At 37.3% G+C, this 18802-nt stretch overlaps 1 protein-coding gene across 3 annotated transcripts in view; it reads right to left on the reverse strand.

Moving 5' to 3' along the window:
- The window catches only part of HECTD4 (HECT domain E3 ubiquitin protein ligase 4), a 125692-nt gene that overhangs the window by 31180 nt on the left and 75710 nt on the right, over positions 1-18802 (reverse strand). For all 3 annotated transcript variants that reach the window (XM_074972732.1, XM_074972731.1, XM_074972730.1), the window contains exons 25-47: positions 18419-18652; positions 17906-18098; positions 17637-17741; positions 17100-17188; positions 16365-16540; positions 15117-15252; positions 14826-14967; positions 14534-14700; positions 13378-13524; positions 12421-12605; positions 11402-11555; positions 9976-10256; positions 9538-9727; positions 8009-8090; positions 7035-7237; positions 6715-6850; positions 5882-6064; positions 5615-5785; positions 5048-5217; positions 4470-4585; positions 959-1062; positions 508-669; positions 267-415 (exon numbers count right to left, since the gene is read on the reverse strand). In XM_074972732.1, coding sequence (XP_074828833.1) covers positions 267-415; positions 508-669; positions 959-1062; positions 4470-4585; positions 5048-5217; positions 5615-5785; positions 5882-6064; positions 6715-6850; positions 7035-7237; positions 8009-8090; positions 9538-9727; positions 9976-10256; positions 11402-11555; positions 12421-12605; positions 13378-13524; positions 14534-14700; positions 14826-14967; positions 15117-15252; positions 16365-16540; positions 17100-17188; positions 17637-17741; positions 17906-18098; positions 18419-18652 — 3675 coding nt within the window. The remainder of the gene's footprint in view (positions 1-266; positions 416-507; positions 670-958; positions 1063-4469; positions 4586-5047; positions 5218-5614; positions 5786-5881; positions 6065-6714; positions 6851-7034; positions 7238-8008; positions 8091-9537; positions 9728-9975; positions 10257-11401; positions 11556-12420; positions 12606-13377; positions 13525-14533; positions 14701-14825; positions 14968-15116; positions 15253-16364; positions 16541-17099; positions 17189-17636; positions 17742-17905; positions 18099-18418; positions 18653-18802) is intronic.

Genomic DNA, 18802 nt, shown 5'->3' on the forward strand with positions numbered 1-18802 from the left:
GAGCAGACCTCTAGGGTAAAAATATCGTTGTAAATGACCATCAGTTAGCATTCAGGTGGTTGCTATATACTGCTAAAATGCAACTGGAACTATCCTCATTTTGATAAGGAATTACTATATTTCAAAACTTTAATTGCTCCATTTAAATTATCCGTTCGGCACTATTCAGGAACAAAAAGCAAGCCTGGTGCCAGTCCAGAGGAGCTTATACTCAGTTTATGTAGTGCACCAGGCTGTAATTTTTAATGAACACATTTGCAACATACTTGTGAAAAAGACATGTGCCAACAGGATTTGTCCACGCTCCGTCCCGCTTTTCTGCTTCAGTGGCAAACCCAAACGAAACTATTGGACCGGTGTCATCATCTGTATCTCCATAGGAAACTATTTCAATCTCCCAGTAAAATGATGGGGCCTAAGGAAACAGCCATACAGAAAATTTGTTGGTCATTTAAAAAAACTAGGTAAAACACCACAGAAATTTGCTCCATCACTGTGATTTCTTACTTGTACTGGAACTGGGGAGGTAGCATAGATAAACGTGCCACGAGGCAGTCCCCCGCCTGCACTAGGGTCAGCCAAAAAGGTCACGGCTGTAAGATGTGATGAGAACATGCAGGCTCGCACAGGTGGAAACACTCTGGAAGGGCTCCAAGTAATCTCTTTGGGCTGTAAAAGAGGTAAAGAGTGTTTTAGTCTGACTGCATTTGAGGTCACAAGCTAGATTTCATTCTACTGAAATCCAGTGTCCAAGATCTGCTATGGAATGCATACTCGACCCAGCATATAAAATAAATAACCAATATGTTGCATTCAAGCATGTTTAAGTGTGATGAATTTTTCTTTTTCCTTTAAACCACTGTAATGGTTTGACTCCGGTCATCCTTAGACCACCGTATCAGAAACTGAATCCATTAGAGAAAGAGCCAGAAAAGCAGCGCCATGTTGATATGTTTACCTGTCTTCTGTCTGCCTGGAGAGGCGGAGGTGGGGGACGAGCACAATCTCGATACAACATTCTTAACCTTTCACATTGCACTTCTACAATGAGAAGCCTTTCCCCTATAACAATACAAACCAAACCAAAACACCATTAATACTGGGAACGTGAGCGTTTAGTTGGAGACAGTCATTTGAGATCTAAAGATTACACCTGTGATAAAAATCTCTAAATGTGACAATCAGGTCCATTTCAGAAATTAATCTTCCCCTCACTTCTTCCCCCTCCCCATCCCAAAATAAAAAAAACCCAAACTGAGAAAAACCTAAGAAGTACACCTGAGACTGGCTTATATTTCAGTGAAAGTGTCACGTATGAGAGGAATTACAAGTCTAAAAAGTACATGGAAATTATTTCCAAGTAACAGCAAAAATTTCATTTTAGGTGAACAAAAGCATCTGATCTGCATTAAGGGCTGTCACTCCATCCTTACCTAGCATGGAGGGTAAAGAAGTACTACACAGCACTACAGCACCTAACATCCATACTGTGGAAAGACATCCTCATACCTACACCCCACAGTCGCTATTCAGAATGTCCTTGTTTCATTTAATTTTCCTTATGACAATACATGTTTGTGTTAAATTTATTTAAAATAAAATCAATGAGCTTGTTACAGCTGCAAATGAAACTGACTAAGACACCATCAAATCAAACTATCCTGCTTGCTGTCAGGTAGTCAAGATGCTTCAATGCGCTGAAGTTTGTAGGATACTTTCAGGTAAGGCAACCTTGAAGTTATAGGTTGATCATTAGAATAAAATGGCCAGTGGAGATACTCACTAGGAACAGAATAGATTGCTATTAAAGTTAAGCATAGTACCACATTGTTCATAAGTATCTAGTGATTTTGGGTACCAAGACAGATATGGAAGGGCGTTCAACATTTTGTGAAAAATCAAGCTGCATTAAGTGTCAAGTTGGGTGCCCAAAAGCTGAGACGCCCCAAATCACTAGTTATTTAAAAAACTAGGCCACAGAGCTTTGGCTGAATGAGAACAGATAAACCGGCTCTCCTATTAAAATATTTAACCTACGGCTGAACTGACACTGAAAGAACAAGACTGGCATGAAGTGCATGTCTCCCCTGGAAGCTGAGTACAGATAGTGCTTGAGCTCTTCAGGGCCTAGCTAACATTTCCTTGAAGGTACTATGCCGTGCACAGACCTAACTCTGTGAGCCAGGGAATTCTTGATCAAGGAAAACACTACATTTGAAGAAGAGTTGTGCCAAAGGGGATTTAAACTAATGTTCAAATGACTACAAATGAAGCAAACAATCTAAAACTGAAATTTAAATTAGCCTCCAGAACAGTAAATCGTATTTTTAAAATTTACATAATATTCCTTTTAAAAACTGAAATGAGTAAGAAAAGCTGAAGGGGTAAAGTAACCATTTCTCCTGGCTGTTAACTATTGTTACTTGATCTGTAGCTTTGTCCAATACATAAATCAACATGTTTTCACTAGTCCCTATACAGATTAAAAAGTGTGGGTTAAAAACACTTGTTAAAGAAGCTATGCTATTCAGGTCACCTGTAATTGATTCAAAGGTTTAAACTTAATTTCTGATTACACTGAGATTTGGAACATTAGAAGCCAATGAAAACAATATCTCCCAAGATAGCATCCGCTTTGGGAAGCAGGAGAGCCATGACAGTGACATGGGGAAGGGAAATCTTAAGGAGAAAAGACAAATTTTGTCAGGCAGGAAGAATTATTTCTTTTGTGTTTTATTTAAACTAACCACACTGAGTATAATCACTATTGGGAACAGTATCATGTGTCATAACACAGTTCTACAAAGCCAAGATATTTTTAAGTGAAAGATTAAAAACAACTTGTAAGAATAAAAGTTCCAAAGACAGCAGTGGAGTAACCTGAATGCTGAATATTTTTATATTACTGTTAAACAACAGTTGGGGAGAGAAAGACTTACAAGACAGAGAAAGGCAGAAATCAACAGCAAAGTGACTGATAATCACTCTGAAATTTCAGGAAGACATCTCAACATTCAAAAAAATGGTCAGATTCACAGCACCATTAAAAAAAAAATTTGGAAATTTACATCACCAAATCAGCCTTGTCTGTCCCCCTGCAACTGAAATTATGTCAGCAGTCGATATCCCATAAAAACATACAACAAAACGATGTCACTTATTGCAGGCTGTTCCACAGTAACCAGCAATCAGGAGTTGAAGAGCATGAACAAACTAAAAAAGTGCTATTTACATAAACTTTGGTTTTGCTTGCATTTAACTTTTAGTGTCTGGTCAGCAAATATGTATATTGATAAATAAAGATCTACTGGAAGTTAGTTTTGAACCAATAAGATGCAGAGCCACCAGGTTTACAACCCAGCATGAGGATGAAGTTAAATTATTCCTGTGCCATAAATTATGCATACCTAATTTCATACTGGAGACCTAACAGAGTTCCATTTTGTTCTACAGCCTAACAGCTTCCTTTTCTTCAGTCCTTTTCCTCCACTTAAGAACCTCTGGCTGTATCTTTTAATCTGTCCTCAACCCTAGAACTTCTGCTGGGTCCAAGTGCCCACCCATAAACAGGGGAGGAGATTGGGAGGTTAAAATAAGGAAAGAAAATAAGAGTAGTCTTTAAAATAGGCAAGAAGAGCACCAATACACTAAAGAATGAATAAAAGAGAATAATGAAGGAAAAACAGCAGCTTACACTCACAAAAAACTATGGAGAAATTTAAAAAAAAGTCCAAGATTTAGAGACTTCCTTCATCTCAGTTTGTACATTAGTATGGATGGGTACATTCATGTGACTACCACAGTTTGTAAATAAATCAACATCACAGCTTACTGATAAAATGACAGGTTTCAGAGTAACAGCCGTGTTAGTCTGTATTCGCAAAAAGAAAAGGAGTATTTGTGGCACCTTAGAGACTAACCAATTTATTTGAGCATAAGCTTTCGTGAGCTACAGCTCACTTCATCGGATGCATACTGTGGAAAGTGATAACTTCTCACAGTTTTGAGTAAATCACCTGCAATTTCATTCAGGCTTGACTTTGCTATTGACTAAAACTGAGTATACCTGCACCCTGATGTATGTATCAATACAAGAGAGACTTCTGATATTCTTTATCAAAAACAAGACACAAAACCAGTGAACCAGCCATGAGACCAGAGTATTATGAGGGGCAAAAATTGACGGCCATATTCACACTAGGTGTGAATCCACTCCCTTTATACCTAAAACCTAATTTTAAGAAGTCAAGCTATTAGCCACCACAAATTTATTTAGGTTTCTGCAACTGTAATAAGCCACACTGTATTATATTACTAAGTGCTATTAATACTGTCTTCCATTTAAATAGATCACTTTTATTTGGGATATAGCCTAGTATTTAAAGTTTAAAATTAACCTCACTTATCTGTTATCTCACTGCACTGACAAAATACAACAGTAAAACTGTGGGGTCATGTTAAATACATACCAGGGCTGCACTCTTGTGCCACCAGGTTAAGAACTTCTACAGCAGCTGGACATTGTTGTATGAATTCTTCACAAAACAAACTGTCTTCTAATAGCTGGGCCATCACCAGGCATGCTCTTAAGGTAAAAAAAATAAAAAATAAAATTATAAACATTAAAAATGTACATTATGTGGTGAACTTGATGTCAATACTTGTGAAAATAATTTCAGGACTAGCCTCAACAAAATGTGCATTCTGGTCTACTTCTGTTTGTTTAGTTGTTCATTAGGACTGCTGCAGAAATGGCTTGATCAACTTCATGTTAATAAAACACCCAGCTCAACGGGTTGCCAAGTCCACTCCTGGCTTTGGGCTCCTTATTAGCAGGGAGGCCATTGTAACAAAGTCAGTTAACTTTATTTCCTTTTGGAAACTAATATGATTCTTTATTAAACACACAATTGTTCCATGTAGCAAGATGCCAATATTTACATAGGAAAAACAAGCCTCAAGATGACCTCAATTGGCTGGAGCATTTACATTTTGTACAGCACCTTGTACACTTAGAGCCCTTTATAAATAATGAACAAAACCTCACCTTGTTCTTATTTCACCAAGGAGCCGGACCACTGCCATTACTGGAGTTGAGCCATCTCCTGTTGCAGGAAGTGAGGTATGAATAGATAGACTTCCCTCCTGAGGAAGCAACATGGACTGGACTGCCTGTACTACCTTCTCAGTAATGGACAGTTTATGAAGAGGCAATGCCTGATGGTGGTGGTGGTGGGGGGCACGGTAAAAAGTTAAATTCAAGTAGTTAGTTTCTAAGACATGAGGGCGTTTCATCACCTGGAGTTAATTCTCATTTTGTACTATCACAAAAACAGCACCACACAAAAATCACAAGCCAAAAAGGAAAGGTAACACAACGTGCTATGGAACATCCTTAAGTGCTGAAGGATGAATAATATCATGTTATTTGGATGAGAAATTACATATAAACATTGCTATGAAATGTTTAAAACAATGATGTAAATGTCACAAGTCATCTTTAACAAAACAGGAATTAGGCTTTTACATGCTGCAGATTGTTGTCGTCGTTTTAAATCACAGTATAATTACAATTTGTTATTACACTTAATGTTGGATTTTAAAATGACCTTACCTCAGATCTTGGAACACAGAGCCTAGATAATGGAATAGTTAATGTGTCTGATGCTTGTGAGGTCTTTCTAGAGTCTATACTGGCAGGTGGAAATTTGACAGTTGCTATACCTTCCTGTTCATTAATAGAAGCCACCACTCCAATGCTTCCTGCTATTCCTCTACCCAAAACCTACAACAATGAACAAGAAAGTACAACTTTAAAATTGTAAAATGATGAAAAGAATCACGTCTCATTTGAAGTATAAAAGGAAAAGAAGTTAATTACCTGCACTTCAGAACCTATTTTAATTGTCTCTTTAAAGCCACCAAGAGCACATAGAGCAGCCACCGCCTGTCGAGCAATTCTTTGAAGTTTAGCAAGTTTCCTGCCACTGCTGCTCCCATTTTCCAAGATACTCTCTGCATATTTCCCAAGTTGTGGAATGTACATCAGAGCCCGAGACAGAACCTAAACAGTCAAAGGAGAAATATTGGTCAGGAAAGTGTAGGGCACAGCTGAATTTTTTTTAAAATACACCAGAGGAACTATTTTAATTTTCAAGAAGTATACAGTAACACTTTAAAATAAGATCTTTGATCAGTGAATAACAAAGCAACATTCCATTGCTGATTCCCACATAACTGTTAGAAGTGCAGTGATGTGTCCCCCTCTCTCCAGCACATAGCCCGAGCAGCCACAATGTATGCTAAGGGATCTGGAAGCAAAGACTTCATCCTCCAACCATTATTTTGGCCCCTTAGGGGTCTGGGTGAGAGAGGATTGGTCTGTCAAGGTAGGATGACTGCCTGAATAAACAGTCTTATGAAGTATAAAAATATGTAACACTGCCATTTATCAGCAGTCAGTTCCTTGTTTCCAGATCTGTTTTGACAAATTCTTTCCCCCATCCTTGCCCCACATTCTCTGAAATGGCAGATGGGCCCAAGAAGGACTATCAGGACAGACAGTATCTACCTGGATAGCGACAATTAAAAATATATATTTTAAACAAGGAAGCAGGAGAGGAAGAATGCCAACCGTTAAAAGTTGTCCTGCAGTGGATATATTTTAATATACTGTGCATCGCACATTTAGATATCTTATCCTCCTTTGCTTACCTTTTCAGCCGTTGTTGTCCATATTTGAGCTGCATTCGATTCTGGTGCCATCAATAAGCTATGAAGCAGAGCAATCACCTCTGCTGCCATACTGTTTGCTACATGACCACTGATAAATGGGCGCACAGGATCTGTTCTGTATAGAAGAAAAATGTCACTTGCCCAATAATTTAAAACAGGGGAGAGGGAGGGAGAAAGAGAGGCTTCAATTGTTACCCCTGCTCAACACAAGTGACGTAAGATTAGGGTACTAATAGTTACTCTCTACATTTCTACAAAGACATTCATGTTATTTTGAAGACTCCACAGTGAGCTTCTACCTGGCAAGTTCAGAATTCCTCTCCCTGCAAATGGAGGTTTGAGCAGTTTTCTTTTTGTCACCAATTGACAGCCCGCTAGTGGTTTCTGGACTGATAGATTCAATAGGTGGCCCAACACTGACAATTAGGCCAGACTGTGCCCACTTGGTAGCCTTCCGAAGAGCTGCAGCAGCCTCTTCTGTAATAACCTCACAGCAGCCACTCTGAAAAAGAAATATGGAAGATATTCAAAGTGACTTTTTAATTAGCTCTATTCAGACCAATCATAACCCAGGGTAGCCAGAGCTAAGGGAATCATTTATCTGACACATTTTAGCCCCCCCCGCCCCCGACCCCAGTTGTGGTATAACCACAAAGAAATCAACACTTCCTCAAACTGTATTCATTATTCACATTGGACAGTTTTTTGTTTGATTTCATTTTTTTAATCAATGAACTGATCAAGGAGTGGATTCAATACTATTAGTTTAGTTGGTCAGATAGTCACATGGTGTTGTTTCTGTTCTTTGATCGAAGAATGCATGAGTACTTCTGACACAAATACTCACGAATATGAATTTAAAACCAATTTCCTTAAATATTCTAACTTGATCTTTGAAATTTACTTTTTATGGATTTTCATCCCAGTAAAACTCAGACTCCTTAAATACTTGTGAAAGAACACAAAACCATGACCCAAACATGTTTGAGAAAACATTAGTGGAAATATTTTTGCAGTAATACAAAACATCGGTTTTTCAAGGATTTACATATTTATGTCAACATCATCATTCTAATGCTAAAGTTTATGAATACGTTTTCTTGAATTTCACTTGTTTAATATAAATATTAACCAATAAATTATCTGTTTGGAAGAGAATTAAATTTAATTTTCTGGTTCTTTTACACAAGGCTTAAGAACACTGGGGTAGTGAGAACGTTGACTGTCTAATGATTTCTAAGATGTTAAATAATTATCTTTATTACTTCCTTACTTTAGTCATGTCCCGATCCATCTTCACTACTTTCTCCATGTTAGCTCCAGTGCCAAGTCGGAATGGTCGACCTTCTGAACTACTACAAACGTAAGAATAAAAACCTATTAAATGTTGCTTTACTATGTAAAATTAGTTAACTCACTATCCTTTTGTTCTAACGGATCTCAAAGCACTTTAAAGCCTTTATTTACATGAAGAACTCAACCAGCCCTGTGGCGAAAAGAATTCTCTCCAGTTGAGCTGCTTAATATCACAGCAATTCTAAAGAGTTGAGGACACACGATGGGAAGATTACCATTGTACTGAAACAGCAGGAGAAATGTAAGTATATAGAATGTAGTTATTCACATTGCAATTTGGCAATGCTACTGCAGTTAATACTTTTTTTTTTGTAAAAATAGAACCATGAGTTCTTTTAGTGGCCATGAATGCCTAAGAGTCTTGGTTTTAATATTTCATCTGAAAGAGAGCACTGCTGGCAGGAATGGTTTAACAACACTGCCTGTTAGCATCATACTGAGGCAGTGGCTCAAGGCTGACGCAGAGCAAGGGGTGTCATGTAATGAACTACCAACATCACTTCGTCCAAAATCCTACTTTTATTTTGGAGGGGTCTCTTGTGAGTTTTACAGAGATCAAAGTCTGAGTTGGTATGACTGAATACTAAGATCACTTCAGAAGTTCTAACGGAATTATCCTAATGGACAGCCTTACTGAGAGTGACACTTAAAATAATTTTTCTTCTGGCGATTATACTATTTGTAATATCACCTTGTGTTGTGGACTAACAGGAGGACCTTCAAATTTTCTGAGAGAGTACCATTTAGTAGTGGGTCCTGTGTTTAATTCTTTTAAAAACACATTTGAAAGGGTTTTTCCGCTCCCCTGCTGTGGTTTCTGAGCAGATAAAAGACCAACACTCCCAAAACAGGCTGTGACTTCTCTACCATCTCCCTCCCTCTTTGCATATCTGCCTCTGAAGTTTCAGCTTTGCCGCTGTCGTCACTGGTTCACACACTCTCGCAGGTCCTGGGGAAGAATATGAACACAAGCTTCCCCTACATTAGTGCACAGATAAGGTCACTATGTTAGTGAATTAGACTTGAAGTGCATTTGACCATCAACAAAGTAGTGAACCTGACTATACACCAGGTGCTGTCAAATACACAAACAAATTGGTGAAAATAAAAGATTTTTCTTCCTCTAATCTACAAGCAAAGTACAAATGGAAATTTTTGAGCTGATGGTGTCTGTGCATAAGTGGGCCAAGTTTGGGGAACTGTGGTTTAACTTTCAATGTAGCTGTGTGCGTTTCTAGTTATGTAGCTGCACATCACCACCAAAATTCACTTTTGGATAAAAATCCCACTATTTACAAGCAGCAACAGAAAACAGAATTTGAAGTATTTTGCTCAGTTACGATCATCTCCAACACAAAATCTTCCTACAGTTCTGGCACTGTATAGAAATAAAGATGGAAACCCCTGAACTGCTTTGTTAATTCTAATCCACTGAGTTAAAGTTACCTCAGTAAGGGCTGAAGGACTTCATGGGATGACTGATCTTCCCGTTTGTGAATAAAAATAGAAAGTTTACCATCCACTGCCTCACTCTCTTCTCCAGGATCTTTATCTCCTTTTATGGAATTTTTTGGGCTCGTTTTTGTCAAAGAGGTATCTGGTTCAGACGCAGTTGGAGACAGAACTGTCTGACAGCCTCCAAGCAGAAAAGAAAAAGCGCAACAGTCAGATACTTTAAAAGCATTGCCTTTAGATTTATCTGAGATTTCTTTCACGTGTCTGCAATAAGCACCTTATTCAGAAAACTGAACTACACTGAACAGTCAGAATGCCAGATTATAGAAACATGCCTACTACCGGATATTTGAACTCATCCTGCTGTTAAATTTTTGGCTTATTACACATAATAAGAACAAACGTTTAGACATGAGAAACGGTTAGCACCTGGCACCACATAATCTGCCAATTTTGCTAAGAGTAGTGATGCAATCTTGGAGGCGGGGTCACTGGGGTCATCCTGTTCACTGTTCAAGGAGGGCACTGAGTAACTCCATGGGGGCAGTTCAACATTTCCACAGTCTTCTACACTCATGAGAGGAAGCGCAGCACGACACAGCTGGAGGATTATAAGGACGAGTTTTGGAGAAGGGCGTTGGTCCAAAAGCAGCGAGAGAAGTTTGGACACACAGGCGGGCTGGCTCAGGATAGCTTTACCTATGTGACTCCTGAGAGAAAAGAACATAGTCATCTCTCTGACTGCAAAACAGGAAAGTTAAATCACACTCCTGAAATCAAATACAAACTATAAGATGACATCCTGCCACGGGTAAAGGATCTTTATGGCAATACATGATTATATTATTAAAGCCTTTACTTAAAAATTAAACACATAAAATGATCCATCAGAGTTAAGCAGTAATCAATTTCAAATGCAAGATGAATGATACCCCATTATTTTGCTCAGGTGTCTGGAGCCTCTTATACAACTCCCATAAAAATGTTTGCCTGTTTCCCATATAAACCCTCATAAAACAGCTCTTGAAGATAGTTCCGTTATTTGAGATTTCATGACAGATTTTAGAGCAAAACAGTTTAAATGTTGCTATTTAGTCCCATTAATCCTCCAGCTCAAAAAACCCAAGAAAGCTTCCCTAGGCACCAAAGCTTATAAACATAAGAGCAACTGTGAAGTCTGTGATATTCCGCTCCACTAATCTCCTTTGTAACATGTAAGTACTGTATTATTTCAGTATGTACTGCACATCCCTGAACAAATACAAAAAAGTTCTTTAACTGTGGTATTACTGCAGCTGTGTGTCACTTTTCATCAACAAAAAGACTCCATACGCAGTGAGATGCCAAAAACAGTATGTGAGACTGCAGTCTTCATATTCAATCTTGCAGTTGTTCCTAGTGTACATCTCCTATTGAGGTCAATAAAAAACTATACCAAGGACAGCAGGGTCAGGTTTACAATGGCATTATACTGAATAGTTTCATTCTTAATGAATAAACTATTACTCAGTTACAGCATATATCTTAAAAATATACAGGCATGTGACACAAGTAAGCTCATTAATGTGGTCAAACAAGTCACTTGACTCTGTCACACAGAGTCTAGATTTCAATTTCAGAAAGTACTACTGGACGTCTCCACACCCTCACCTGCTGCCAACAAGGGATTGATCCTAAAATTTAACACAAGTGTGTTTATGCTGCAGGCCACATTTCAAAATAGCCTCAAGCTTTTGGAATGGTATTGAAAGAGGTGTCATTATCTTTACTATTTCCGTTAGAAGAAATGAAGTGCTTTCCAACACTGGAGAGTAATCCAGAAAAAAAAATGACTTTATCGAAGTACTTCCAGTACCTTGACAGGTCATTAAGAAGGCTAAGTACATCTTGCAGTGCATCATTTCCAGCGGCCTGATTACCACAACATTCTGTCGCTCGTGCTAGGTGATTGGTAAGAAGGCTGGAGACTTGACGAGCCAGACCAGAATGAACAGCCTCTGTTGAACCACCTTCAAAGGTAATGCAAAAATGTACAATTGTAAATGTATACACGATAAAAAAAGTAATATATTGGAAAAACCTAGACACGTTCATTTACAGTACAGTAATTGCTTACAAAAAATCATATTGAGTTAAAGTCAAACCTGCAATAACATCTAGTTGCTAGGTAACAAATCGACATTCAGTCTTATGACACAGTGTAGTTGAACATACTATTCTATTTATGTGGATAATATTCAAGTGAGTAAGTTTCCCACCAAACTAATTTTGCTAATTTCACATAAAGATAATTTAGAGAAAGCCCAGGCTCCAGAAATTTCAGATGGGTGTCTAAACGTACATGATGGTTTTCTATAAATATAGGAATACAAGAGTCAACAGAACCTTTTCAAGTTCACCAACAGCGTGTCGGATTAAAAAAAATACTGAAATGACAAAATTATTCCACTGGAGTTCCACCAAGGAAGAATTTGAGCTATTGCATTTACTGTTGATTAAACCTGACACTAAGCCACTCAAGCCTCTCCCCTTTTAAAAAATTATAGAATGAAAAACTTCTCGATTCATTTAAAAAACAATACCCCTCCCACTCATTTTAAAATCCCATCTCAACAGTATTTGTAAATAACTAATAATAAATAATACTACCTAGCTCTTATACAGCACTTTTCATCAATAGATCTCAAAGCGCTTCATAATCTTTAATATATATAATAAAATATTTTATATTTAATAAAAATAATTATTCCTAAATGTCAGTGGTTGGTCAATGCAAGATTTTAAAAAAATCTATACTGTTTCCTCTCATACATGAACTCAATATCTAGCAGCGATTTTAAAATACACAATATGTAATATCAACATTGCTCCTACCCTCTTCTTTTTCCCATTCAACACAGCGATTGGCTAGGACCTGGAAGGCAGCCCAGGCCATAGTAGCCACCTTCTGTTTTTTAGTCTGCTTTTCATTTGAGCTGGATTCCGTCTGGCTGCTTAAACTACAGAGCTTGTCCATAAGCTGCACCAGGCCACTGCGTACCAAGCACTTCTCTTCACTCCTGTTCAGAAGAACAAAGAATTAAGGTTGTACTGCAGTAACTTCTCAACCATTTTCAACATACACAAGCTACCCCAAATTTCTCAGCACATGTACTGTATCTATTGATCGTATCTTTCATTGTAGCTTTGGACAATTCAATGTTTCCTCCATTACTTTATCCTTAGAAGGAACAAAATGTAACAGGATATTCTCCAAGTTTGTCATCCAGCTTTATCTCTGAATGTCATGGTCATGATGCCAAGCTGTTCCTAGTAGAAGATTAAGTGCTATATAAAGGGTTATTAAATCTATATGCAGTCTACAGAGCATCATTCTGAGTTATGCCATCTGCTAAAAATGGAAGACATATTGATCATCTTTAGTTCATACCTCACCATAACAGTAATATTTTTCATTTATATAGAACTTTATATGTTCAAAATGCTCTCATGATGTTCACTAATCCTCACAACATCCCAAGAGATACTTGGCTAGGTACTATGCTTACTTTAGGCAAACTGAGAAAGTTGAAGTGTCTTGCCCATTCCTACAGAACAAATCAGTGGCAGAGCCAAGACTCAGTCCCTCCCAATGCCCACCCCGTGCGTATTCCGCCAGAATATACTGCCAGGAGATATTACAGGATAATTTAAAAAAACAACAACAAAGTCCGTTCCACTCTACATAATAATACTTCCCTTTGAAGCAACACTTAATTATATGGCACAACTGTATAAAAGAGAATCTAACCATTCTTTTCTGTCTCCTTCTTGAAGCAAAACCTTTCCTACCTTGTATATGGTATAGTGCACAAGAGGCCAATGCTATTTGCACAAGCAATGGGGTAACGAGCACACAGTGAAACCACCGAGGTCATGGTCTCTCCAAAGGCTTCTTGGACTTGTTCCACCATCCCGCCACAAGTGAGTTCTTCGATTCTGTTGGAAGTTATAGACTTGAAATCATGTCTTTTTGTGCCAAGTAAAATTAAAAGCTTCCAAAACATAGCTACAGGAAATTGCCACAATTTGAAAGAATTCATGAAAGATGTGAAGACAAAATTCTATACCAGATTTATATAAAATGTAAGAAATTCTTAATGCTACAAAATACAGCATCCTTTTTCTGCTTCCCAAAATGCATGCAAAATACTGACTGAACTCACTATTCTGGCTACAGCACCTAACTGAGAAACTGGTTCCAGATGCCCAACAAACTCTTTGAATTTATTTTTACAGTTACATAAAAAAGTTTTTATAAAAGAGCCTAAATCCCATTTTGCTACCTCATACCATAAAACCCACTCGTTCAGATCTTATTGATTCATTTTATTTGGTGTGTGTTTAGATTTAAATCACAAACGTCAAAGAATCTCTCTCGTGTGCTCTATGTGTTCTTGCCATTAGTTGAAAATGCATTATACAATTGTTAACACCTGAACATTTTACTTCCCTAGCCCTGCACACAGCCACTAGGCCGCAACAAAGTAATACAAACCAAATCCAAGTCTCCACTCACTCAATTCTCCTAAGTCAGCTGTTCTCAACTAATGGGTCATTGGCCTAAAGTGGTTGAGAGGCAGCAGCAGGTACCTGGTGGGGTTACAATTCCTACTTCTTTCCCTGTCTTTAGTCATACACAGAGATGAATTCACTAAAATCACTTGCAGCTAGTCCTCAAATAGCAGTATCCCATAAGACTCTGTGATACCTGTACCTTCTGACAGGTGATAGGACCTACAAATTCTTTTGAAGCACTGTGGAAAATATTAAAAGGAATTCCAAGATGCCTCACAAGAGGACTGGTCATAAAGTCTGAGAACTTGTGCCCTGGGCATGGAAAGCCAGTTATCTCCTTAGTTGCTGTTGGTATAATGCAGTACCACTCCTTGCATAAAGCACACCATCCAGCCCCAAAAGTTTAATAAAGTTCTGAGGAACATCTTACCTTGGTCCTCCTTGAAGTACCATAGTCACTGGACCCACAAGATGTGTAACACCACCAACCCGAACAGCTGCTGTTAGGAGCTCTCTCATATGCACCAGTGCCTGTTTCCTTGTGTTCCCACGACGCCACCTGGTCTGAGCAGCTAACAGAAAACTGCTACTGGATACCTAATAAAGAAAAGTCTATGTTTTACTACATAAGCCCCACATCTGTACCTTTCAACTTAGATTAAAAACTGATGTTACATTTGTGCTTAAATATATAGGGATTTAGCATGTTTAACATGACATACCGCTTGGTCAGGATTTGTCCCAATGAAAGCAAACAGCTGCCCTAACAAGACACTGTATGTAGGTTTATCTCTGCTATCTTCGATGGTCAAAGATTGAAGAAGAGTAAAAGAGCTACTCCTATGACTAGTAACATGGCGCCTCCTATGGGAAAACAGTACTTATTAGAGAATTTAAGAATAAGCTGATCGATGAAAAATGTTCTTCTAAAAACATGGTACATTATTAACAGAAATACAGAATATACTTTTAGGTGTTTCATACAGCAATTCAGTGAACTAGCATCTGCATACCTCTGACTTGATCTAGTGAACTCCAAATCTTCATTTCCAATCATTTCTAGGTCAGAAGGTGCAGACATGCTACGAAGGAAGACAGGCTGGCGGACAGCATGAGATATCACTTTCGTTTCAGATGCTGATTTACAAGCTGCAATGTTATAAAACAAAGTTCTGTTACTGCTGGTCTTGCAGAGTAAAGCAATTTCTAAACAAATTAGGAAGTAAATTAACACAAAAACAACCACCTACACAAAACACCAAATGCGTTTCCCCTAACCCCATGCGAGAATCTGAAATTCCATTTAAATGGCTTTCCTGCTGGCAACCTCATATGTTTTTAAGTCTTATTTCATGGTACCTGGTTTTATTTAGATTATGTGCTTTATTATTACGATGTGTAGTACTTACATTTTAGGAGACTGCAGTATCATGGAGTCAGCTTTAGGTAAGGCAAGTGGAAAATATGTAATTTCACTTATATTTTACATCAGCAATTCAGAATGTACCTAATAAGTTTTGGATGGAAAAGAACAAATAGCTTCTATAGACCCAGAAATGTTAATTAACACTGGGTCACTTCCCTCAGAAGTTGTCTTCCATCCATATTTATCTTAACATTTCAAGACCATCTAATTAAAGGGTAATTCTTAAAGTTTCTGCATTTCATTTTTACAGCCAGTTTCTATATTAAGGCAACCTCTGATAGAAAAGTTATTGTAGACGGGCTACCAACCTTCTTAATCCTTTTTCTTTACACCATCTAATAATAGTCTTATAATGAAATATTTACTTATTATTGAAATTGCAGAGCCTGGAATTATTTATCAATAGGAAAGGAGAGGAATCAGAGGCAATTTGATTGAGGTGTACAAGATTATAGCAATCAGAAGACTTAATTATTTTATTTTTTAAATTAAGCTATATAAATGAGAAATTTAAAAGACTAACAACTTATGTTTGCAATATAATTGTTATTAATGTTGCAAATTCCCCTTATTGGTTTTGAAATTAGTTAACACTATTCACAAAGCTATGCTGGTAACATGGTGACACTGGTATGCAAATAGTAAACAGAGCCATGTTAGTTCAATACCCCTAAAAACAAATTCACTGCTTGCTAAATGGAAAAGGAAAAATAGGTAGAGAAATATGATTTTAAGGGGCATTACAGCAGATTAATTACAAGTGTTATTTATATTCATAGCAAATAATAACAGCAAACATTCAGGTCTAATAATCAGATGCACTGTAAATTCATACCTGGTGTCTCAGCAGGGGTACCAGATATACTTCTTGTGATACCAGCTTGTGCTGCAATAGTAACATGCAACAGTAGCTCTGCTCTATTCATCAAGCTCTTTACTAATGTTTTTGTTTTAGCCAAGGGATGTGAGGGCTTCTGAATCAGAGAATTGACTTCTTGAAAAAATTTCTCCCTAAAATGGTGAATGAAAAACCAGTGTAAACTTAGTTGTTCTTTATGCCTCCTGATATAACATATCTTAACTGGTAAAATTTTAAAGATGTCTATCTTGTAATCTCTTTAATTATTGTTTTTGAGTTAAGAAATATATTCAAGTAGAAAACAGAACAATCCTATTGTTTTTTCTTTCTCCCACCCCTTTACATAACATCCATAAATAGTTAACTGTATTTATGTCTCCAGCATTTCAAATTTTGATGAACTGTGATGTTCCCAAAGATGACCCTCTTTATGCAGAATTACCAGCAATTTGGAGAGGCCTTTCAATTCTATTTTCAAAACAACAATCTAATCAAGTCTTCTTTTTCACTTTGGTAGGTAAAAATCAAAGAAGTTTCATACAAGACTTAGGTCTTGATTTGGAAAGGCGTTTAACCACATGCATAACTTTAAACCTGTGGGTAGTCTTACCTAACTCAGTAAGACTGCATGTGATTAAAGTAATGCGTATACTTAAGAACCTTGGCTGAATCAGGGCCTAGAACGCTCAGCTAACAGATCCAACTACTAACCTCAATGACAGGACCATATTCTCAATATCACTTCCATCAAAGGAAATCTCTTTCATTGAACATAAAAGTTCCAATTCTTTCATTTTGCTCTAGAGAAGAACAGGATGAAAATGTATCTGATTCAGTAGGATCATGGAATTTTTTTTTTTTTTTTTTTTACACATATGCATTAAAAATGTCCATGGATACAAACCAAGAATATTAATCATTCATATCTAATTGCCAACTTTTTAATGCAGATACAGACACTGGGAAATCATAATATATTTTTGGGCGATCTTACTCTTTTTATATTCCTAACAAAAACTACTCCAAAAAGCAACAGTGATCAACATTTATGATGAATTCCTATTGTCAGCATATACATTAGACAACCTGAAAGCATGCACTATAATTTTTAGTACCAATAAACTTACACACTGAAAAAAACTTAGCAGTAAATGAATGAAAAGAGTAATTATACTGTAGCCCACAAATGCAAAAATAAGATAGCAAACTCTTACCTCTATGAATGAATGGGATAAATGCAATGCTTACCTCATTGAAATGATAATCATAAAAGAATGGAACATTGTTTTCCAGCTTCCCATGTATGGCATCATCTACCTCATTCTGCCATCTCTGTTCCAATTCAGCTACACTCTAGTAAAGATACAAAAATATTGAATATACATAAGCATCCATTTATCTTAGCTTCAGTAAGAGAAAAGAGGTCTTCAAGTGCATTTTGATGGGTTTTTTTACATTTTTATGTTAGTAATATCCTTAGTAGTTAGTAATAAAAGTTATTTCTTTAGCTGTCTTACCTGCAATTGTCTTTCCATGGCATTTAGCTTCTTAAAGGTCTCACCCATAATTTTACACAGCAAATCATATTCCTCAGCATGTTCTTCCTGATACTGGAAGTTTATTAGAGACTGGAGTGCATCAACCAAGTTCAAATGTTTAATAACACATGAAACTACCATCTCCTCCATTACATCTGGCTGAATCACTTCCCTGTTACAGATGGAAATCAAACCGATTAGCAAGGATACAACATCATTTGTATTTACAGTTCACCAGCCAAGGTATTCAAGAAATTTTGCTTTAGGAACTACTGAATGCACACCAAGCTGAGAATTATCTATTTCCATCTGATATTTCTGTGCCTAATATTATTGTTACAAATATTCATTCTACATTTACTACTACTGAGGGATTGGAGAATATTTTTATTTAGTTTCTTTGCTTTGTGCATTTGAGAGCACTTTGTGTATCAATTTCAATAATAATAAAACATAAATTAGCAAAATAGTGGTGAAGAAACAGTTACTTACTTTATACTAGGTCTAAACTGAGGCCGAGCACGTCCAGATATTTCCCTGAGTTTTATCATGATTCCTGGAGGCAACCTGATCCTAGGCAAATCAAAGTGATGTCCGACAGGAGGCACTAGGACATCAGAAGGATATGTGAATTCTCGATCCTCATCTATAGTAAGAGGCAGTGGAGAAGGACTTGGAGTGAGGGCTGGAGATATTACCCCATTGGCCTCCACCTGCCACTGGCATCTGAGAAAATAAAGATAAACAGTTACCCATATTGAAGAGCCTTTAGTTTCTTTCTAGCTCTTACTCTTCAGGTTGAGAAAGGCATAGTGCAACACCCTACCTAAAAATATTGTATATATGGCTTTATTTCAAAACATGAAGAAAGTATGA

The sequence above is a fragment of the Natator depressus genome, chromosome 15 (genome assembly GCF_965152275.1).
Source record: "Natator depressus isolate rNatDep1 chromosome 15, rNatDep2.hap1, whole genome shotgun sequence".
Classification (NCBI taxonomy): domain Eukaryota; kingdom Metazoa; phylum Chordata; order Testudines; family Cheloniidae; genus Natator; species Natator depressus.